The 19,233-nt window shown below is 36.1% G+C and overlaps 3 protein-coding genes across 3 annotated transcripts; 1 reads left to right on the plus strand and 2 right to left on the minus strand.

Moving 5' to 3' along the window:
- The first annotated feature begins 226 nt into the window (after positions 1-226).
- rxfp3.3b (relaxin family peptide receptor 3.3b) lies at positions 227-3,156 on the plus strand. Its single transcript, XM_051884909.1, has one exon. The coding sequence runs from the start codon at positions 459-461 to the stop codon at positions 1,671-1,673; it is 1,215 nt and encodes a 404-aa protein (XP_051740869.1). The 5' UTR covers positions 227-458; the 3' UTR covers positions 1,674-3,156.
- On the minus strand, positions 2,630-9,142 carry calml4b (calmodulin-like 4b). Its single transcript, XM_051884910.1, has 5 exons — positions 8,920-9,142; positions 8,780-8,810; positions 7,515-7,655; positions 5,273-5,461; positions 2,630-3,979 (listed from the first exon to the last, which is right to left on the minus strand). Exons 1-5 carry the CDS (start codon positions 9,019-9,021, stop codon positions 3,861-3,863), a joined length of 582 nt encoding a protein of 193 aa, XP_051740870.1. The 5' UTR covers positions 9,022-9,142; the 3' UTR covers positions 2,630-3,860.
- Positions 9,143-11,137: 1,995 nt separating this feature from the next.
- cln6b (CLN6 transmembrane ER protein b) lies at positions 11,138-18,646 on the minus strand. Its single transcript, XM_051884214.1, has 7 exons — positions 18,434-18,646; positions 17,165-17,279; positions 15,763-15,861; positions 13,435-13,623; positions 13,202-13,257; positions 12,399-12,521; positions 11,138-11,980 (listed from the first exon to the last, which is right to left on the minus strand). The coding sequence occupies exons 1-7, from the start codon at positions 18,490-18,492 to the stop codon at positions 11,695-11,697; spliced, it is 927 nt and encodes a 308-aa protein (XP_051740174.1). The 5' UTR covers positions 18,493-18,646; the 3' UTR covers positions 11,138-11,694.
- Between the last annotated feature and the right edge of the window lie 587 nt (positions 18,647-19,233).

Genomic DNA, 19,233 nt, shown 5'->3' on the forward strand with positions numbered 1-19,233 from the left:
TATCATCTGTTTCCATTGTTTGTGGTCCTTCATATTTCTAAATTGAATGGAAAATGTTTTATATACACCTTTGTGTATGTTTCTTTGACATCCAAACTTGTTTCCTGAGTCAGTTCCAAAACCATTTTATTTATTTCTGTATTTATTCTTTCATTTATTTATGTACGATTTTTAGTATAGATATACTTTAATGATTTCATCATTTCTGAGGCACACCACTATATTTAGCAGCACATATGTAAAATAAAGTAAGTCTTGAGGGAGGAGTGCGGACCTTGTGACCCCGCCCCCTGTGGGCGGCGCATCAGGTGGCGCAGGTTTCATAAAGCCCCGCGCGGAGCATCTGCACCAGCAGCGGCACCGTGAGGCTCCGTCATGGCGCGTGAGTCTCCAGCATCTCCGGTGTGTCAGGAAGTGGCGCGGAACCCTCACCCGCTTTCCTAGTGTTCCTTCCCGCGATGCAAGCCCTCCACAGACCCGGGCTGCACCGGGCACCTGACACCGAGCTGTGGCAGGACAGGATGTCGGAAAACCAGAGCGCCTCGAACGGCTCCGAGCCGAGCCGCTTCAGCAACCTGGAGGACATCGACGTGGCCGCGGACGGAAACCTGGAGCTGCGCGTCATGATCTCCATCGTGTACTCGGTGGTGTGCGCGGTGGGTCTGGTGGGGAACCTGCTGGTCTTCTTCCTCATGAAAGTCCGGCAGGGGAGGAAGAAGTCCACCATCAACTACTTCATCATGAACCTTGCGGTCACGGACTTCCAGTTCGTCATCACGCTGCCCTTCTGGGCGGTGGACACGGCGCTGGACTTCACCTGGCCCTTCGGACACGTCATGTGCAAGGTGGTGGTCACGGTGACCGTGATGAACGTGTACGCGAGCGCGTTTTTCCTCACAGCCATGAGCGTCACGCGCTACTGGTCCGTGGCGTCCGCGCTCAAGGACCGAACGCGCAACACGCGCTGCTCGGTGAAGCTGGTCAGCGCGCTTCTGTGGCTCCTGGCCACGGTGGCCTCGGTGCCCACGGCGATATTCACCGGGGTGAACTCGATCAACGGCGTCAAGCTGTGCCTGCTGCGCTTCCCCAGCGACCAGGACTGGCTCGCGATCTATCACCTCCAGAAGATCCTGGTGGGCTTCGTGTTACCGATGCTCATCACCATCGTGTGTTACCTGCTCCTGCTGCGCCTCATCCGCCAGCGGAGCATGAACAACAACCTCCCCAAGCGCAGGTCCAGAGTCACCAAATCCGTCACGATCGTGGTCTTGTCGTTCTTCATCTGCTGGCTGCCCAACCACGCCATCACCTTCTGGGGTGTCCTGGTCAAGTTCAACGTCATCCAGTGGGACAAAATCTACTACATGCTCCACACGTACGTGTTCCCGGTCACCGTTTGCCTGGCGCACTCGAATAGCTGCTTGAACCCGGTCTTGTACTGCCTCATGCGCAGGGAGTTCAGGAAAATGCTGAAGGACTTCTTCTGGAGGATTTCCTCACCGGCGATCGCCAACAGCTGTCAGATCCGCCCGTTCTCCGGCACGGCGAAGGCGCGCGACGACAGTCATGCGGCGATTCCGCTGAACGTGATGGAGACTGAGGACTTCAGATTGTCGGTGGTGAACGGGCAAACCGAAGCGCTACCGTCCACAGACTGCGCCGTTATGAGGTAGACTGGAGGAAATCTCTTTTTTATTGTAATTGTTCCATGAACTATGTGCAGAAATTGTCCTTTGCAAGCCATTTGTCCGCTGCTTTTTTAACGCTTCTTCGAAACTGGTTTTATTCCGTGTAAAGGCGCGCGTGAAGCAGACCTGGATGTACAGAGTACCGAAATAAAATATTGAGCTTAAGCTGCACTGCTTTTTTTATATTTTCCACTTTAACTCTGTTTGGAGGAAGATACTGTTGCATTGAAAAAAATAAGTGTATTAAGATACAACACTTCGTGTGTGTGTATATATATATATATATATATATATATATATAAATATTTGACCAACCCCATTTTTTCACTTTTACTTATGTTTGAAGGAAGATATTGTTGCATTGAAAATCAATCGCTCAATATAATTATATAAATAATTTATAATTGTATTAAGGTACAAGAACAATTCTTATATAAATATATATATATATATATATATATATATATATATATATATAATATATAAATATTTGACCAACCCCATTTTTTCACTTTTATTCATGTTTGGAGGAAGATATTGTTGCACTGAAAAATCAATGGCTCAATATAATTATTTTTTCAATTTAATTACTATAATTGCTTATACATCTTAATAATTATATATATATATAAACATGTATTGTTGTATATCTTAAAATTATTTATTCGATTTTTTGACCAACCTCATTTTTTTTCACGTAAAATGGCATTGCACTTATACTTAAACTAGAAAGTAGTGTGTGTGTATATATATATATATATATATATATTATAAATATTTTACCAACCCCATTTTTTCACTTTTACTCATGTTTGAAGGAAGATATTGTTGCATTGAAAATGCTCATTAAATAATTTATAATTGTATTAAGGTACAACAACAATTCTTTTATATATATATATATATATATATATATATATATATATATATATATATATATAATATTTATAAATATTTGACCAACCCCATTTTTTCACTTTTATTCATATTTGGAGGAAGATATTGTTGCACTGAAAAATCAATGGCTCAATATATTTTTTCAATTGAATTACTATAATTGCTTATACATCTTAATAATTATATATAATTATATATATATATATATATATATACACACACACACACCTTTACTCAGAGAAAAATTTTGTTGCTTTAAAAACAAATCTCTGCCCTGAGATTGAAATAATTGCTATAATGTCATGAATGATCGTACTGTAAATGAAGCAGATGTTAAAGAAACAACTTGAAATTGATACATTATTCATATCTGGTTTCCGACCTCCTTTTTGGTGTTTGAATTTATTGCCTGGAAATTCTGAAATAATTAAATGTATTGCTCATTTGACGTGTAATAAAGCTGTGTCAGTGACCTCAACCATGTGAAGGTGATGGTCCGAAAGGAAATGAATGTAAACAGTGTTACTATGTTGTCCATTTGAAGGGCATAATAAAGTCCTGTCTTATCATAGCAATGTTTGTTTTCCTTATAAACACAATTACAAAGTTAACTTTTACTGTTATTCCATCTTAATTAACATTTGACAGCAGGTCTGTGGTTTAGGGAGTGAATCGAGACTGAAGCAACAGCTTTATTATCTCAACACAGACACATAAACCACTGCAAACAATAACAGCACAACAGGGGAATTTATGAGCTTTACGACGCAAAGATGGTTTGGTTCACAAAACAACAGTTTGCTTTGAGTTCTTGCTTTTTATAGGTTATAATAAACTGATTAACGCTTGTTTTAACAGAGAGAGAGAGAGGCAGTTTGCATTCAGTGATCCACATTTATTGTTTTTGAACCGGACAAAAATTTGTTTCTGTTGTGTGAAATGTGATTTAACACATCAACTACATCACAGCCTGTTTAAAATAACATTCTTTATTAACACAAGAGGGCACTATGATCATAATTTCAAATACAATACCAATAATCTGAAATATTAACCTGTATTGAAGTTTCTGGAAAGTCAGAAACCAACTTATCACGGACACATCTGGTCACTTTGAAAACAATCCCACGGCTAGTTAATGATTGAATCGGTCTGGCAGGTGGTTTATCAGTTATCAGTTAAATATGGTCATGGTTGTGTAGTTATTTCATTTTTTGCTGTTTTAGGAAGATTTAGAGATGGTAATATCTGTGGTTTTCAGCTTGTGCTGCTGATTTACTGCTGGTCTGAAGTTTGTTCTGCATCGACCATCAGAAACGTCACCATCTTTGCAAAGTCCTCGTAGTGGATTTGTCCGTCAAACGTCACGCCGGCTTCACTCAGCAACTCGTCAACTGAGACATAAACATCATTATTATTTCACTAAGTTAATTCATTAGCAATATAATGAGTAATTAGCTAAGCAAGTCATTTTTTTGCTGATATGTTCTGAATTGTTTCTGGACTGCAGATGTTTTCAATATGACATAAAAATTGGAATTTGCAACTTCCTACTTTTTTCCCTCCATGCATTGGTCATTTTTGAGATTTTGGGCTATTTTGCTTCAAATTAGAGGAAAGGAAACACCTAAAATATACATTTAAGTGTTTAATTTATTATCTGTTTTTCCATTACAATACATATCTTTGAAGGCTGTTTTATCAAAATGAGCTTATTTGTCCATTTCAGCAGCTTTACATACTTTACAGTTTTACTCCTATTTATATTCTGAACGTTTTTACAGAGAATCTTGTTCATTTATCATTCTCTTAATTTATAGATTTTCTTCAAAAAACATGTTGAATTTTTTTTTTTTTTTTTTTTCTGGCTGTATTTTCTGATTTATGGAGTGATAAAAGGAGAAATCCAAAATCGCCTCTGTAACAAAATTAAAACAAGAATGTTGAACCCGGCTTTATCCAATATTTAGATTTCTCCTCTGGAATTTTATGCAAACGAGTCCATATTTAATTAGATAATGCCTCATATGCATAATCAAACATAACCTTTCAGAAAACTTGTAATACAAAACAACTGTATTGGTGTAATGTGATTCATCTACTGGGGAAAGTGTGGTGATATATTATAATTTACCCTAATAAAATGCATAAATTAGTCAAAGTTCCTATTTTACATGACTTTTGAGACTTTTTTGACAATCTAGAATTGGTATTTTGTTATTATATTCAAAATAGAAGTCAGAGATATAGTAGGAATATCCAATATCTGATGCATTGTGGGTAATGTAGTTCTACCTGTCCTGTGTGTTTTGGTTGAATCAGATTTACTGCTGCGTTCAAGTCATGTCGGAAAGATCATATTTACAAGTTGAACATACATGAACATGTACTTGTAAATATGAGTGGGAGCTCGGGATTTTCTTTGGGTGAGAGTCAGTGAAAACATGGCGGAAAACCACAATACTTATAATTATTTAATCAATTTAATTAAAAACATAAAAAAGCCAAACGCACCTGTTGCACTTTCTTTGTTCTTCATTTTCTAGAAGTAGAGTTTAAAAACCTTGCTGTATTTTTGTGTAGTTAATTAAGAGGAGGTACACTGCCATCTTGCTCCGACGAAAGTGACTTAACGACTTCCCAACTCGTAAATACGACCTTCCCAGAAGGACTCGAACGCACTATACCTTCTTGATCTGCGAGACGTTCTCCAAAGCCCGTCAGTCTGGCCCTGAGCTCCACCGCCGCGATGAAGCCTCGTTTCTCCGTGTCCATCACCCTCACGGCCCGCAGGATCTCGACCCGCGGGTTTTCCCGCCGGATCTGCGCGTGCATCATACTGAGAAACGTGGAGAAGTCCAACTCGCCGCTCTTATCTGGGACAGACAGAGTCAAAGCACTTTGCCAAAAAGCTTCGCATACAGAAACCGCTTGATCACGTCTGACATGCTGAACGTCAGGGTTTATATTTAGTACATTTCATCACATTTGTCAAGCATTTCATCAGGTGATGTCAGCTCATATGTCTCTCCTTTCCAATAAAAATCATTCTGGAAGTGTAGCGTGGTACTTCCAGTGCTCTGTTTTTCTTCCAGGGGACTCTATAAACCATCTTTCTGCGTTCACTGTCCTTATCTGGATGTTCTGGGCACTGAGGTCTGCAGTTGTTATTGTTGAGTTTCATCCACGCACTCCTACAGATTTCCAGTTTATTTTACTTAGTAAGCAAAGTTTACACTGTTGACTTCACCTGGGGCTTGGAAGTTTAGGAGGACATCCAGCCGATAACTTAACATTGATGTGAGTCATTTGTTTGGATGTTCAAATACTTCCAGTATCTTGTTTTAATGTTCACTGTAATTCAGTCAGGGATCGTTTTCAATGAGCCACCTGGACAATGGAGCAGTAAATCCCATTCATTTTCTCCACAGGGGAACTGATTTTTAAGGATAGCTTTTTTTAATTTTGTCATCTACAGTGCCTTTCACACCGAGTGTGATTAAGCGATGCGAATGTTTTTCGAATTGAAACGATCCCTATGGATTCACATCAGGTGCGATCAAACCTCAGTGTCGATTTTTTTTTTTTTTTTTTTTTTTTTTCAAAACAGGCCGTCCAATTAGATTTGAGCTTTAGATCATGTGCCCAGAGCTGAAGATAGTCTAGGATGGCTTGAGAGCGAGTAAATCATGAGATAATATTCATTTTTGGGGTGAACTATCCCTTTAAGTACTTATCGATGGTATCTGAGAACCGATTTATTCTCACATGTTTACTTCATATTTCTTTATACAGAATATAATTTCTAGTCATTTTCCACTGAATTATGCGATCTGATGAGTTTGAAACAGCGTACAGAGCTCTGTGTGTCTGTTTTCGTCCGGGTGCACGTGTGTTATAGCGCTCATTCGCTCTAGATCTGTCAATCATATCACGTGATCATCATAACTCCTGCCCTTCCACACATAAACAACTGAGAGAAATCTTTCTACAGATGAAACATGAAGCCAAATAGATATATGATTATGACGATATATATTCTGTATGTGTTTTTCATGCAGCTCGGAACAATAAAAATAAGGTGTAGCGTTCAGTCTATCATAAAATATTACAAATAATGCATGTCTTCCCATTATATAATCAAAATTCGCAATCAGAAGTTATTACAAGCACTCGATGATGGTATAAAGTGAGCAAAAATAGCAATAATCTCATACATTGTGATGTGCTTGATGCTAATTGTAGCTCTAGCTTTGCATTCAGTGTGAATTCGCTTCACTTTATCGCGTCATGCTCAGTGTGAAAGGGCTTTTATTGAACTGAATTGAACTTTAAAGTTGTTAATCAATGGTATATGCTTCTGTTAAAGCAATCTGTTCGCATTATTTTTAAATAATCATGTTCAACAGCAGAATTCCCAGTGAAAAACTACATTACCCATGATTCTGCAAAACAATCTCCAGCAAACAAAGAATCGCAATAAGCAAATTGTGCCAAAAAATGAAGCACTGGGAATGTTACAAATATTGGTCTATATATGCATATTGTTTCTATATACATAATCAACATCTTTAAATCAATAGTTTATAGTTATATATCAGTTTTGTTTTGATTATGTGATTCGCATTGCTTAATGGGATTGTAGTTCTTTCCCTCATTAAAGCCAGTCTGATTTTTAAATACTTTTTTGCTTCAAATCAAAGTTTGTAATGTGTTAGCCGGTCAGTTTGGTTCATAGATTATAACTCTTTAACGAGGAGTATTTTAAAATGAAATAATTGCACTCTCTAGAGTGAGTTTGGGGTGGGGCTATCTGTTTGACTGACAGGTTGGGAGCAGAAGGGGAGGAGTTTAGGAAACCCATTTGGAAACAACCATTATTTTGTAGCTTGCAACCCATTTATCCAGCGGATATAGACACTACTATACCTATTTTATGGGTCAGTAAGTGTCTGTCGAGCTCCGTCAGGGTCGGACAGCATCCCAGAGATCTCATGACCGTCAACAGATCCTGCGCCTTCATTTTACCCCTGCGCTTCTGGTCGTACAGCGAAAAACACTCCTTATACTCTGAATGAAGACAAAAACATATTACTATACACATGCAAACACTTGAAACACAACTTTAGAGAACAAAGCACCCCTTAACCAAGTTAACTTAGAAAATTCAGATGTTTTAGTTTAAAATGCATCCAAATGACAGATACGAATGTTTATTTTTTATAAGGATTGGCAAAGAATCTCTTTAATCCCAAAGGAAGGATTCGTTCTGGCACTAACTGAGACAACCTGTTTAAGAGGGAATCAAGATTACAGCATTATCAACAACAGCAGGTGGACGAATGAATCAAAGCCAGACAGTATGACACGCTGAAGCGTTTCTGCAGTTCATATCTTTGTGTTTACGGTGTAAATCGCGCATCATCTGTCTGTCATCTTCTTGTTTTTATCCTCATATTTTGTTGAGTCCCATGTTCAGTTCTCTCTCTCTCTTTATGCATCAGAGGATCCACACTGTGTTTGTGCTGCAGTAATCGGGCAGTTCAAGTGAAGTGACCTCAACAAATGCCATTTTGTCTCCAGTGGAAGAATAAAATCTATTGAAAAGCTTCAGCATCAGAGCAATGCTTTATAATAACCTCCCATTATAGCAGCAATATATATTTATATAATGTTTAGAAGATATGTGTATATACAAGTGTTTCATGTGTGTTAATGAAAGCTATTATAAAGTGTTCATGCTGAATTTCTATATTAACATGTATTTTTGGCTTGTGTTAAACACATAAAACCTAATTTATCTAACTAATCAGATTAGTAATTATTCTTACAGTGCCTTGAGAGAGAATAAACCTATAGCCTCGGTCTAAAATACTATAGTAAATTGTAATATACTGTATATATTATAGTATTTACAACACTTTGTTAATGAATGCAACAGCATACTGTAGTATTAACTATAGTGAACTGATAAACTGTAATAAATACTGTAGTATACTTTAGTTTTTACTACAGTAAACTGTATTGCAGTATAATATACCCTATAGTTGCAGAAAACTTAGTGTAAAGTAATTTGTTATATTACTACAGTTGTTATATTGCCACAATTACCACAACAAATTAATTCAAGTACTTTACAAACACCATTGTGTTTACTATAAATTACTATAGTATTTTTTCATGGTGGTACTTACCGTTGATTTGATCCTGACTGAGGAATTTCGCCTGCAATTAATGACAGAAGAAGGCAATTATACTTTAAAACGTTAAAAAAATATATATATGCATATTTTTTACTTTTAGATAAAACGCTAAGAACGGATGCTAAACTGACCATGTCCATGTGCAGCCCTGCTTTACCCTGGTATCGGACATTTGCAAATGTTGTCAGTTCATGAGACGAACTTTTATTCCTGCAGGCGGCGCTCGACTGCATAGAAACTGAGTCGCATTCAAATCTCACCAGAGATTATGATTTATCGAAAAAATATGTAGGCTAAAACGTAGAATCGTTTAAAAAGATCAAATCCAGTGTATATTATCCCATTCAATCCCGTTAGGACGGTTTTTAAAAACATTTCTCCAACAATAATGATAATAATAAGACTGACCAGCGCTGAGGAAAGAAACGGGTATCACGTGACAGCGGCGTCAACGTTTGTCGTTCTTAAACTGTGATTTTACGCCTGAGAGATTTGATTAGATTAGATTGAATTTTTCTCAACGGTTATTGAAAACAAAATATATTTTTAATAATTGGCTCCAAAGAGATTTATCAATTTTAGGCAGATTTGTGTACCTTTCCCTGTCTTTAGCTGTAGATAATCACACCTCCAAAAATATAGATACGATTTTTCTTGATTTTATTTGGGGTAATAAATCTCATAAATTTAAGAAATATGTTCTAGCAAACAAAAGGAGTGATGGGGGTCTTGAAGTCCTGAATTTTGATGATACTAACAATACATTTAAAATTAACTGGTTAAAAAGATGTTTGCTTGGGTCAGATTCTATGTGGTATTTTACTCCTAATAATATATTTAATAGGGTAGGTGGCCTCTCTTTTTTGATGAAATGTAATTACTCCACTGGTAAATTACCTGTTAAACTGGCCAGATTTCATCAACAAGCTTTGTTAGCCTGGAAACTGGTTTACAACCACAACTTTTCCCCCCACAACACCATCTTATGGAATAATTCGGATATTAAAATTAGAAATAGATCAGTCTTTTTTGATAAATGGTTTAATAAAAACATATTTTTTGTTGCTGATCTGTTCAACTCTAATGGTGATTTGTTATCTTATGAATGTTTTATGAATATCCATCAATGTCCCGTTCCGTTTAAAGAATTTAACTCTGATATAAAGGCGATTCCTGATGGATTAATATGTCTGATGAAAGCTTCCCTTTCCCATGAGTCATGTTCAAAACAACTTTCACAGTTATGTTTGGCAGGTGTTTCGCTTTTAAGTAAAGAATGTAATAATAAATTTATTCGTCAACTTTCTCAATCTCGAAACTCAGTTTTTTTGGGGTTCTAAAATAGATAACATTCAGTGGAGGAAAACATGGTTATTACCATATAAATACTGTATATCCAATAAAGTGAAAGAAGTGCATTTTAAAATTTTGCATACCCTTGTAATGCTCTTGTGTCAAAATTTTGTGATGTAGCTGATATATGCACCTTCTGTAAAAAAGAAAGTGAAGATATTTGTCATTTATTTTTCTCATGTGATGTTTCATCACTTTTTTGGAAAGATTTGAGTTCCTATTGTTTTTCTGAAGTTAATATGAACTGTAATTTACACATTAAGGATGTTGTTTGCTTTTTTGAAAACCCAAACAAATCTTTAGAATCTACTGTTTCTTTCTTATCCTCGTGGCAAAATTCTATTTTCACAAACAAAGGTTTCTTAAGAAAACACCTACTTTTATAGATTTCTTATGTGAAGTAGAACATTTAATCAATTCACTAAGAATAATTAATAACAAAAAATGTATTTCTTTTTTGAAGAGATATGATGAGATCTTTCATGTATGTGATTAATACTTGTTTTGGTGTTTTTTTTTATCCTCTTTTCTTTCTTTGTTCTGTTCCTTCTTTTCTTTGTTCTTAAAAAAGCTATTTAAATGTATCTTTCTCTTTTAATGATCATTGTCAATTTATTTTTTTTCTCTTCCATATGTTCAGATGACTTTGAATGTATTGTTGATACATTCTGTTTCATTAATGTCATCTATAAATTGTTTGCAATAACAAAAAAAAAAAAGGATTTTACACCTGAGAGACTTTAATAAACACAGAATATTTAATATTTTAAAATATACAGTGAAAATGTACAAAGTTAGAATTATTAATATAGATGTATTGTCCCTATTTAAGTAGAGAAGACGTCCCGTCCCTTCTACCCTATTTGTCCATATCGTAGTCTACACTTTCTTTAAATAAAATATTTTTAAAAAATGGTTTATTTTTCATTTATTAACAAAATATTACTTAAACCAAGACAACAGATGTGCAGGGTAAAAAAAAAAAGTAATCCTAAGTCGATTAATCACCTTTATTTTGGATTGCAAGTCTTCTGATATGTTTTAGGCTACATATGCAAATGAGGCATTGTCTAAATAAATATGCGTCTAATTTGCATACATTTCCAGAACAGAAATCAGAACACATGGATAAAGCCAGGTTCAAAATTCATTTTTCACTTCGTTAACATTTTGGATCTCTCTTTTATCACTATATAAATCAGAAAATAATGTCAACAGACAAAAAATGTTTTTAGGAATATAATGTTATATAAATCAGGTGAACATGTTCTTGCTGAATAAAAGTATTAATTTCTTAAAAAAACAAAAACACACTAACCCCAAACTTTTGAACGCCAGTGTATCTTGACAATTTAGAATAGAATAGAATAGAATAGAATATTACATAACTTTGACTGGTGGAAATGGATTCATTTAGCATAAATTCATACAATGCATGCTGTGCATAAAGTCCATTTTTGAAGGTGCAACGTGACGTTACTTGCATATAAACACATGAATAAAGAGTTTATGGTTGCAGTGACAGTCAGATTTGTTGATCCGGCCTGACAGGTTCAGTCTGTGAGCGTCACGTGTTTGTCTCTCAGGTGCAGCGTGTAAAGGGCCCACGGCTCCGGTATATACATCACTCCTGGATATTTCTTCCGTAACACCGTGTCCTTCCACAGACAGGCGACCCAGACGGTCACTAACACGAGCGATATCGAAAAACTGTAGAGCAGGAAGAGTCCGTTACTGTCGGGCAGAAAACCTTTACGCTTCTGGTGCACGACTGTAGCCGTCATGGCAAAAAACGTGAAAATGAAGGGGATGAAAATTTGTCCTTCCGTCACAAGATACCTGAGGAGTAAAGAGCAATACATTTTAGTTCCAAGTCAACTAAAATCTGATTGCATAAGCAGCGTTTTGCTAAAAAAAAAAACTTACCCGTGGTAAAAACACTAACACACTACCTCAAGTGGCTTATTGCTTTAATTAATCATCAGTCTAACAGATAAGGAAAGGAAATGCCCTGTGTCAGATGGCACTCTAAAGTAAACACAAAGTTAACGTGTGACACTGGAGCTCATTTCCTCGGCACGACACATGATACAGACACTGTTCTTTCTTTAACGGCTGAGCTTATAAATAATTGTGATCCAGGATGGAGAGTTGAGTTTTGCTGTGGTGAATAATGAAGTACGGTGTGCTGCATTCAGACCATCTGGCTCCCGATGAGCAGGTCAAACACTTGTTAGTGTTACAGGGAGAAACTGACCAGTAGTAAAGGCCACTAGGACCCAGTAGAAGCCAAGCGGAGATGGGCATCTTCTTCTCCGATTTGACAATAGTGAAACAGCCAGTGAAATACAGGAATAGGATGAGAAATAAAGGAACATACCTGTAAAAATGGAAGATAAATGCGTACAAGTGATTTTTAGACACCTTCCCAGCTAACAGGGAACGTTCTAGCAATGTTCTCTCAACGTTATGAACAAACGTTCTTCCAAAGTTATCTAGTGTTTAATAATGTGCTCAAAACATCAGTACAAAAACATTATTTATACATCGTTCATGGAATGTTTTTTTTTAAAAACATTTTAAAGTTTTTTAAATGTTACTACTAGTTTCAGAATGTTCAGAGAACATTCAAATTTTTAAATGTTACTACTTCTTTCGGAATGTTCAGAGAACATATAAAAGTAACATTCCTGTAATGTTTGCAGAATGACACAATGGAATGTTCCCCTAACGTTCATATAACCAAGAAAAAACGGGGATGTTTAAATGTTCAGAGAACATTCAAAAATAACGTTTTCATAACTTAATGGGAACGTTAGTAAAACGTTTTTTAGAACATTTTGTCAGCTGGGTTATAGATGAAATAAAACATTTTATACAAGAGAATTAATACCAGCACTTTAATGAAATTATAAACGTCAAATTTCTGCTTTTAATCACCCTTGAGGCAAGGATGTTTCTACTAAATAATGATTTTCTGTTTAATTAGGTTAATTAGTATGAAGTAAATCAGTGCTGAAATGTAAGAGCTGAATGTTTGCAGAATATTTTGCAGCTTACCACATGCAATGACCCAGACTTTCATCATAATACTGTAGCAACTCAAACGAGTCAATCTGTCGGAAAACAGAAAAACTAGATGCAAACCTGTAATATTTCCTGAAGAAAATGTCAATGACTATATGCTATAACCATATATGTTAAACAACTGCCATGTACAAACTGTTACATACAAAGAGTCTTGAAAGCACTTGATTCTGATCATTACAGAGAGTTTTTCTGGGCTGTTTTACCAGAGTTTGTGGTCTGATGTTCTTCATGATGGGGTTTTCTCTGACGCTCAGGTGCAGCTGGTATCCACTGAGCAGAAGCCGATGGTTGATGGAGTCTCCCACCAGATGTGCGCTCGCGCCCATCACAAACGTGATGATGCACAGGTAGACGGCGGAGCGAGGCAACGTCTTCGGGCTTCGCTCTATGAGCTGGAACAGAACGACACATGAGATATTATATACCAAAATGCAGTGCACTCGACTTGACTACTTCATTTCAGAGTGATGAAGTACAGCTGTGATTTATTATTGTCAAAAATTACAACACTGAATTGAAGAAATACAAAATAGCAAAATATATTGAATGCAACTTGCTGAATTAAACAAGTGAGGTCATGTGACAATGGTATTGCATGCTATTTCACTTAAATATAGCAGACGATCATGAACAAACTCAAAACTGCCTGGCAACAGCATCACTTCCTCAGTATTTTTGTCTTGTTTTCCAGCACATATATCTAAACATTCTTAAATCAAGATACTTTACTGAAGATGCGAAACGACTTCAGAAAAATGGACCAAAATAAAGTGAGTTTTTGCTGAAAACAAGAATAAATATAGCTGCAAGCAGCAAATAATGGGCTTCAAGCCCATTTAAGCACATGCGTAAAAAGATTTTTTGCTTTATTTAGCAAGCCTAACCATCTCGATCATACATGGAAAAGACCATTTACAGCCAATACAGGCAATTTACCATAGGAAATATATGGTTTTTAAAGCTTTTTAACAGTTATAAAGGTTGAGCCAAAAACGTAGGACTAGTTCGCCAAAGTTGGTGTTTGAAATGATCTCCAATCGTTTAACGAACGATTCGATGGACAGAGGCGGTCCTAGAGGCGACGTTGCTCAGAATAAGGAGTTCTACCATGTGGTACAAATTTCGTAGGCATACGATACACAATTGTTTGCACACATAAAAAACGCAAAGGCGCCCCCCAGTGGCAGATTTCTTTCGAATTTCTCACAGGCCTCTAGGGCCGTGAGTCAAATAGGCCAGCGAGTTTCATTCTGATTGGCCTCCGTTAACCTTGTCTGATAGCTGCTCAAAATTCATTGGCCGATGGCGGACATGTTTTTTGAGATATATCAATGTCCTCATGGACAGTCATGGCACCTCAGACAAAGACACTGCATGCTAATTTTCAAGTTGATTGGACTAACGGTGAAGTAGTTACAGCCATTTTCATGTTTTTCCTGTTATAGCGCCACCAAGTGGCCAGTCGCCACGTCCTTTTTCATGTGACCACAAAATAAGCTCTTACATAGGTGTTCCAAGTTTGGTGAAAATATCTTATTTCGTTGACGAGTTATAGCCATTTTAGTAAAAGTGGCTCCACCCACTTCAAACGTTTTGGCGGCCCTTAGGGGCCGTGAATCAAAATTTCAACTTTTTTTTGATAACTATTGACAATCAGACTCCGGAGAATCTCGCTGCACTGGTTTGGTTCCAGTCAGGCCAAAAACCTAGGACTAGTTTTTCAAAAAATGCAAAATTGAGCCAAGGATTCCAACGATATAAGACACTTAAGCCTACGCCTAATGGTTCAGGAGTTATAAGCCATTTCAGCACTGCGAGCTTGAACCCCTAAATACCTGTCAATAGGGTCATAAAAATAATCTTGTTTTTCCTTTGAATTAAGTTTATTTTTCTGACCCAAATGCCAGATATTTGTTTGTTTGTGTTGATTTCAAATATCAACATTGTATTTTTGAAATATAGCTTACCCCACCTTTAAGCAAAAACTCACTTCATTTTGATGCATTTCTCACACACAAAAAAAAAGTAATTTTGCTCCTCAAGTAAATGCATCTTGATTTATGAATGTTTAGATATTTGTGCTGGAAAACAAGACAAAAGTACAGATGAAGAAAACACTGACCTGGGAACAGTTTATCATATCATAACAGATTTCTTGACGCATGCAATGCGTGGCATCAATCTTGTAAACTTCAGTTTTTGGACACAGAGAAATCGGAAATGTCAGCCAGATATTTCTGCAGATTATAAAGGTCAGTGTTGTTTATTCCCAACAGGTTTGAGGTGATGCATCATTTCGATGACATGTAGCATCTCAGGTCATAAATATCACCTGCTGAGCTCTTTTTGCTCTGTGAGCTTTAATAAAATGTCTGCGCTTTGTGCAAAGCCTCACATTGAGAAATGTGACACTGACAAAGTGTCCAAAAACAAGAGCCATCCATCCTGGAAGTGCAATGCATCTCAGTGCAGTCTTCAAAGGGGCAGGGCTTAGTAAACCCAATTAGTGACCTGCTCCATATTAAACTCACCTTGAGCAGCAGGAAGGGTGTAGTGATGTTGTACAGCATGTGGAAGTAGTCGCCAGCGCTGGGTCTGTTCAAAGGGAACCACTCCAAAGGACAAAATATCTAGAGAAAAAGCTTCACATTTCACCACAAGAGTACAGGTGTAATTGCACTGCAAAAATCATATTCTTACTCCGTCTTGTTTTCCAACACAATTATCTAAACATCTGTAAAAGAAGATGTATTCACTTGAGAAGCAAAATGACACTTTTACATCTTGATTTCAGAGAAATCTAACAGCATTTTTTGTTTACAACAAGAAAACAGAAAACTAATCTTGTTTTTGCTTTTGAATTTGATTATTTTTCTGACCCCATTGGCAAACAGATTTTTTCTTGTTTTGAGCAAAAACATCACAAAATGTTCTCTGAAAGCAAGACATACAATCCTTGTATCATTTTGCAGTAAATCTATCTTGTTTTAAGGAAGTTTACAGAGTAAGAAAAAGATTTTTTGAAGTGTAAGTTAAAATATTTTTGCAGTGTAAAAATGTGAATTACTTTAAAAGAAGTATAAACATGTTATTAGTTAAATTTAATTTCAGTTTAACCTTACAAAATAGTGTGGAAACACTACAGTATATTACATTTAACAAGACAACAAAAAGGGAGGATAAAGTGTTTTTAGATGCCTTATAACTGAAATAAAACTTTGTACAAGAGAATTAATACAAGCACTTTAATAAAATTATAAACTGCACATTAGGGAAATACAGCTGTAATTGCTTAATTAAAATGTGTTTGCAACAAATATTTACTGTGTAAAAACACAGTTTTTTATTTTAGTTAAATTTTAGTAATTTTTTTAACAACTAAATTTATGAATTTTAAATATTTATCTTATTTCAGTTTACATTTATTTTATTATTTGTTATTATTATTAATGTAAAAATACTGCAGTAAAAAACAGTTAATTTGTTATCATTCAATTCACCTTACAAAACAGTGTGGAAAAACTAGTGTATATTATATTTAACAAGACAACACATGAAATTGTACAATAAAATACTGTAAAAATGTCTTTTCCTTGTAAGTAAAAAAAAAAAAAATCTTTATAATTGACAGTGAAAAACCAGACAAAACATCCACTTTTCACTAAAATTATGTTTTCATAAAAAGTATGAAAAAATGTCTTTGCTTGTACTATTCTGTACAATGTTTGAGACTCCTGTTATTGCCTCTTTAAAAAAATAAAAAATAAAATAAAAGCGACTGCTAAATTAATAAATGTTTTGGCATAACACATGAAATTTTGTCTACTTATGAATTTTGTGCCGAGATGTTTTTATGTATTTTTCTAAACGTGAAAGCTCTGAATAGTTTCATATCTCGTGTATTCACTGAAAATGATGTGAGGCTTTATTCACCATGACCAAGTGTCTCCCAAAGTCCAGCAGCCAGTTCTGGATGGTGAAGCAGCACCAGAGGTCCATGTGAAACTGAGCTTTCCTCAGACAGGCGTCCGTCTCCCTCGACCCGTGTCTGTGCAGATATGACATCAGATATAAAATGATAATGAGAAATGTGTCAGTGCCTGAGGTCATTAAAGTCACACAGCAGTCTGCTGATGCTTTTAGGAATGTCTGTCTGATAAAGGATGTCAGGTCCAGCTGTGTTTCCCAGAGCATCTGGCAAATATGATTTATTTATTTATGTCCATCTGGCTCACTCTGGTTATGTCACCTTAATTTTTTGTTCCGTTGTTTGACTTTCATGCTGCCTTTGCATCAGGGACCAGATGTTGAGCTTTATTCTAATCGTTGACATGAGGATGCTAATGCCACTCCAGAAGACCGTAATATCAACAAAAAGACAAAACTAATACTGAAGATCACATTCAAAGTGTGCATTGCAATAATATAAACAAGTTTTGCACATTTTCCGAGGAAAACGTGGGTGCAAAACTCACCAACAAGTCCGTAGAAATAGGACGTGTTTAAGTTGAATACAGTGTTGGGGAAAGTTACTTTTAAAAGTAATCCATTACAATATTGTGTTACTCCCAAAAAAACTATTTTTATGGAAAGTAATGCACTACGTTTTGAAGAGAAACTCACAGAAAAAGCATCAAACATCACCACAGGTGTAATTGCAACAAATGTATGCAGTGTAAAAATGTGAATTATTTGAAAGGAAAAATAAATACTACAGTAGAAACTGTTAATTGGTTAAATTTCAATTCACCTTACGAAATAGAGTGGAAAAACTGCATGTATATTACATGTAACAAGACAATACAATGGAAAAAACATCATTAAAAGTGCAAGTGAAGCGTCATGATGACGATTCGGGACGCATCCAGACTCTTTCTCCTTCTTCAGATCATGAAGAGGATGGAGCGCGTCTCATGGACCGCCGTGGGACATGCATTTTAATCTCATCCGATTTGTTTCCCTCAAATCCCAACCCAATATCTCCGGCTGCAGGGGGTTTGGAAGGCATCAAAGAGCTTTTGCCTTCTGAATGTGATTCTAAGGTGGATTCAACCCAGTCTAAGCACCTCTTTTACTAAATATTAAATCATTAGATTATTTAATTGTGAACATAGACAAACGCCACAAACACATATTCACTTTTCAATGCATCATAAAACAAGTTCAAAGTGTCAAAAATGAGGCGAAATAAAAGTTTCAAACCTGGTCAGGAACGCAGCATGCATCACACAGTTCTGCCTCTTGCGCATGATGGGTGGCATTTCAGTGCCACCATGAAGATTTCTTGCTTTTCACTCACACTGGAGTCAGATGATCCCTTTGAATGACCTTTGACCTCATCGAGCAGAGGTAAAACATGAAAAGAAAGCAATCATTCTGGTTGAGTCTTGATCTCTCCTCGATGCGGCGCTTGTAAAGACACTCATCGCAGGTGTCTGGTGTAGCTGTAACACAAGAAGATTCGATGCCACTGAGCTGACAACATATAGCACCTGACTTCTGACTATTTATTCATACATAAGGTAAAATAAAACATCAGTAAATAAAAACTAGTTTGGCTCACTTGAGAAAATGAATAAATCGAGCCTGTCTGTTCAAACAAAATCCTGTAAAGATTAGGTTTTGTGAGCGTTTCAGTGCATTTATAGTTGAGATAAACCTTTAATCCAAACCCCTCCCTTTGTGAAACGCATGGTTTAGGATTTAATATTTCTGTTGAATGTACAGCACCATGTGTGCCTGGAAAAAGCATTTTAATACCTGCCAAAGAAAAAAAAATCAGTATTTATAAATGAAACATGAAATCTTAGTCTATACAGTAGTTTTATATCTACTCAATAAAACACACTTTTATTATAAAATAAAGATTATGTTATTAGTGATATTATCTATTGTACATGATGTATTCATATTTCAGATAACATAAATTAAAAATATATAATATTTATATAAATATAAAATATGTAAAATAGTTAAAGTATATAGGCTAGTTTAAAAATATA

The sequence above is a fragment of the Ctenopharyngodon idella genome, chromosome 24, assembly GCF_019924925.1.
Source record: "Ctenopharyngodon idella isolate HZGC_01 chromosome 24, HZGC01, whole genome shotgun sequence".
NCBI classification, from domain to species: domain Eukaryota; kingdom Metazoa; phylum Chordata; class Actinopteri; order Cypriniformes; family Xenocyprididae; genus Ctenopharyngodon; species Ctenopharyngodon idella.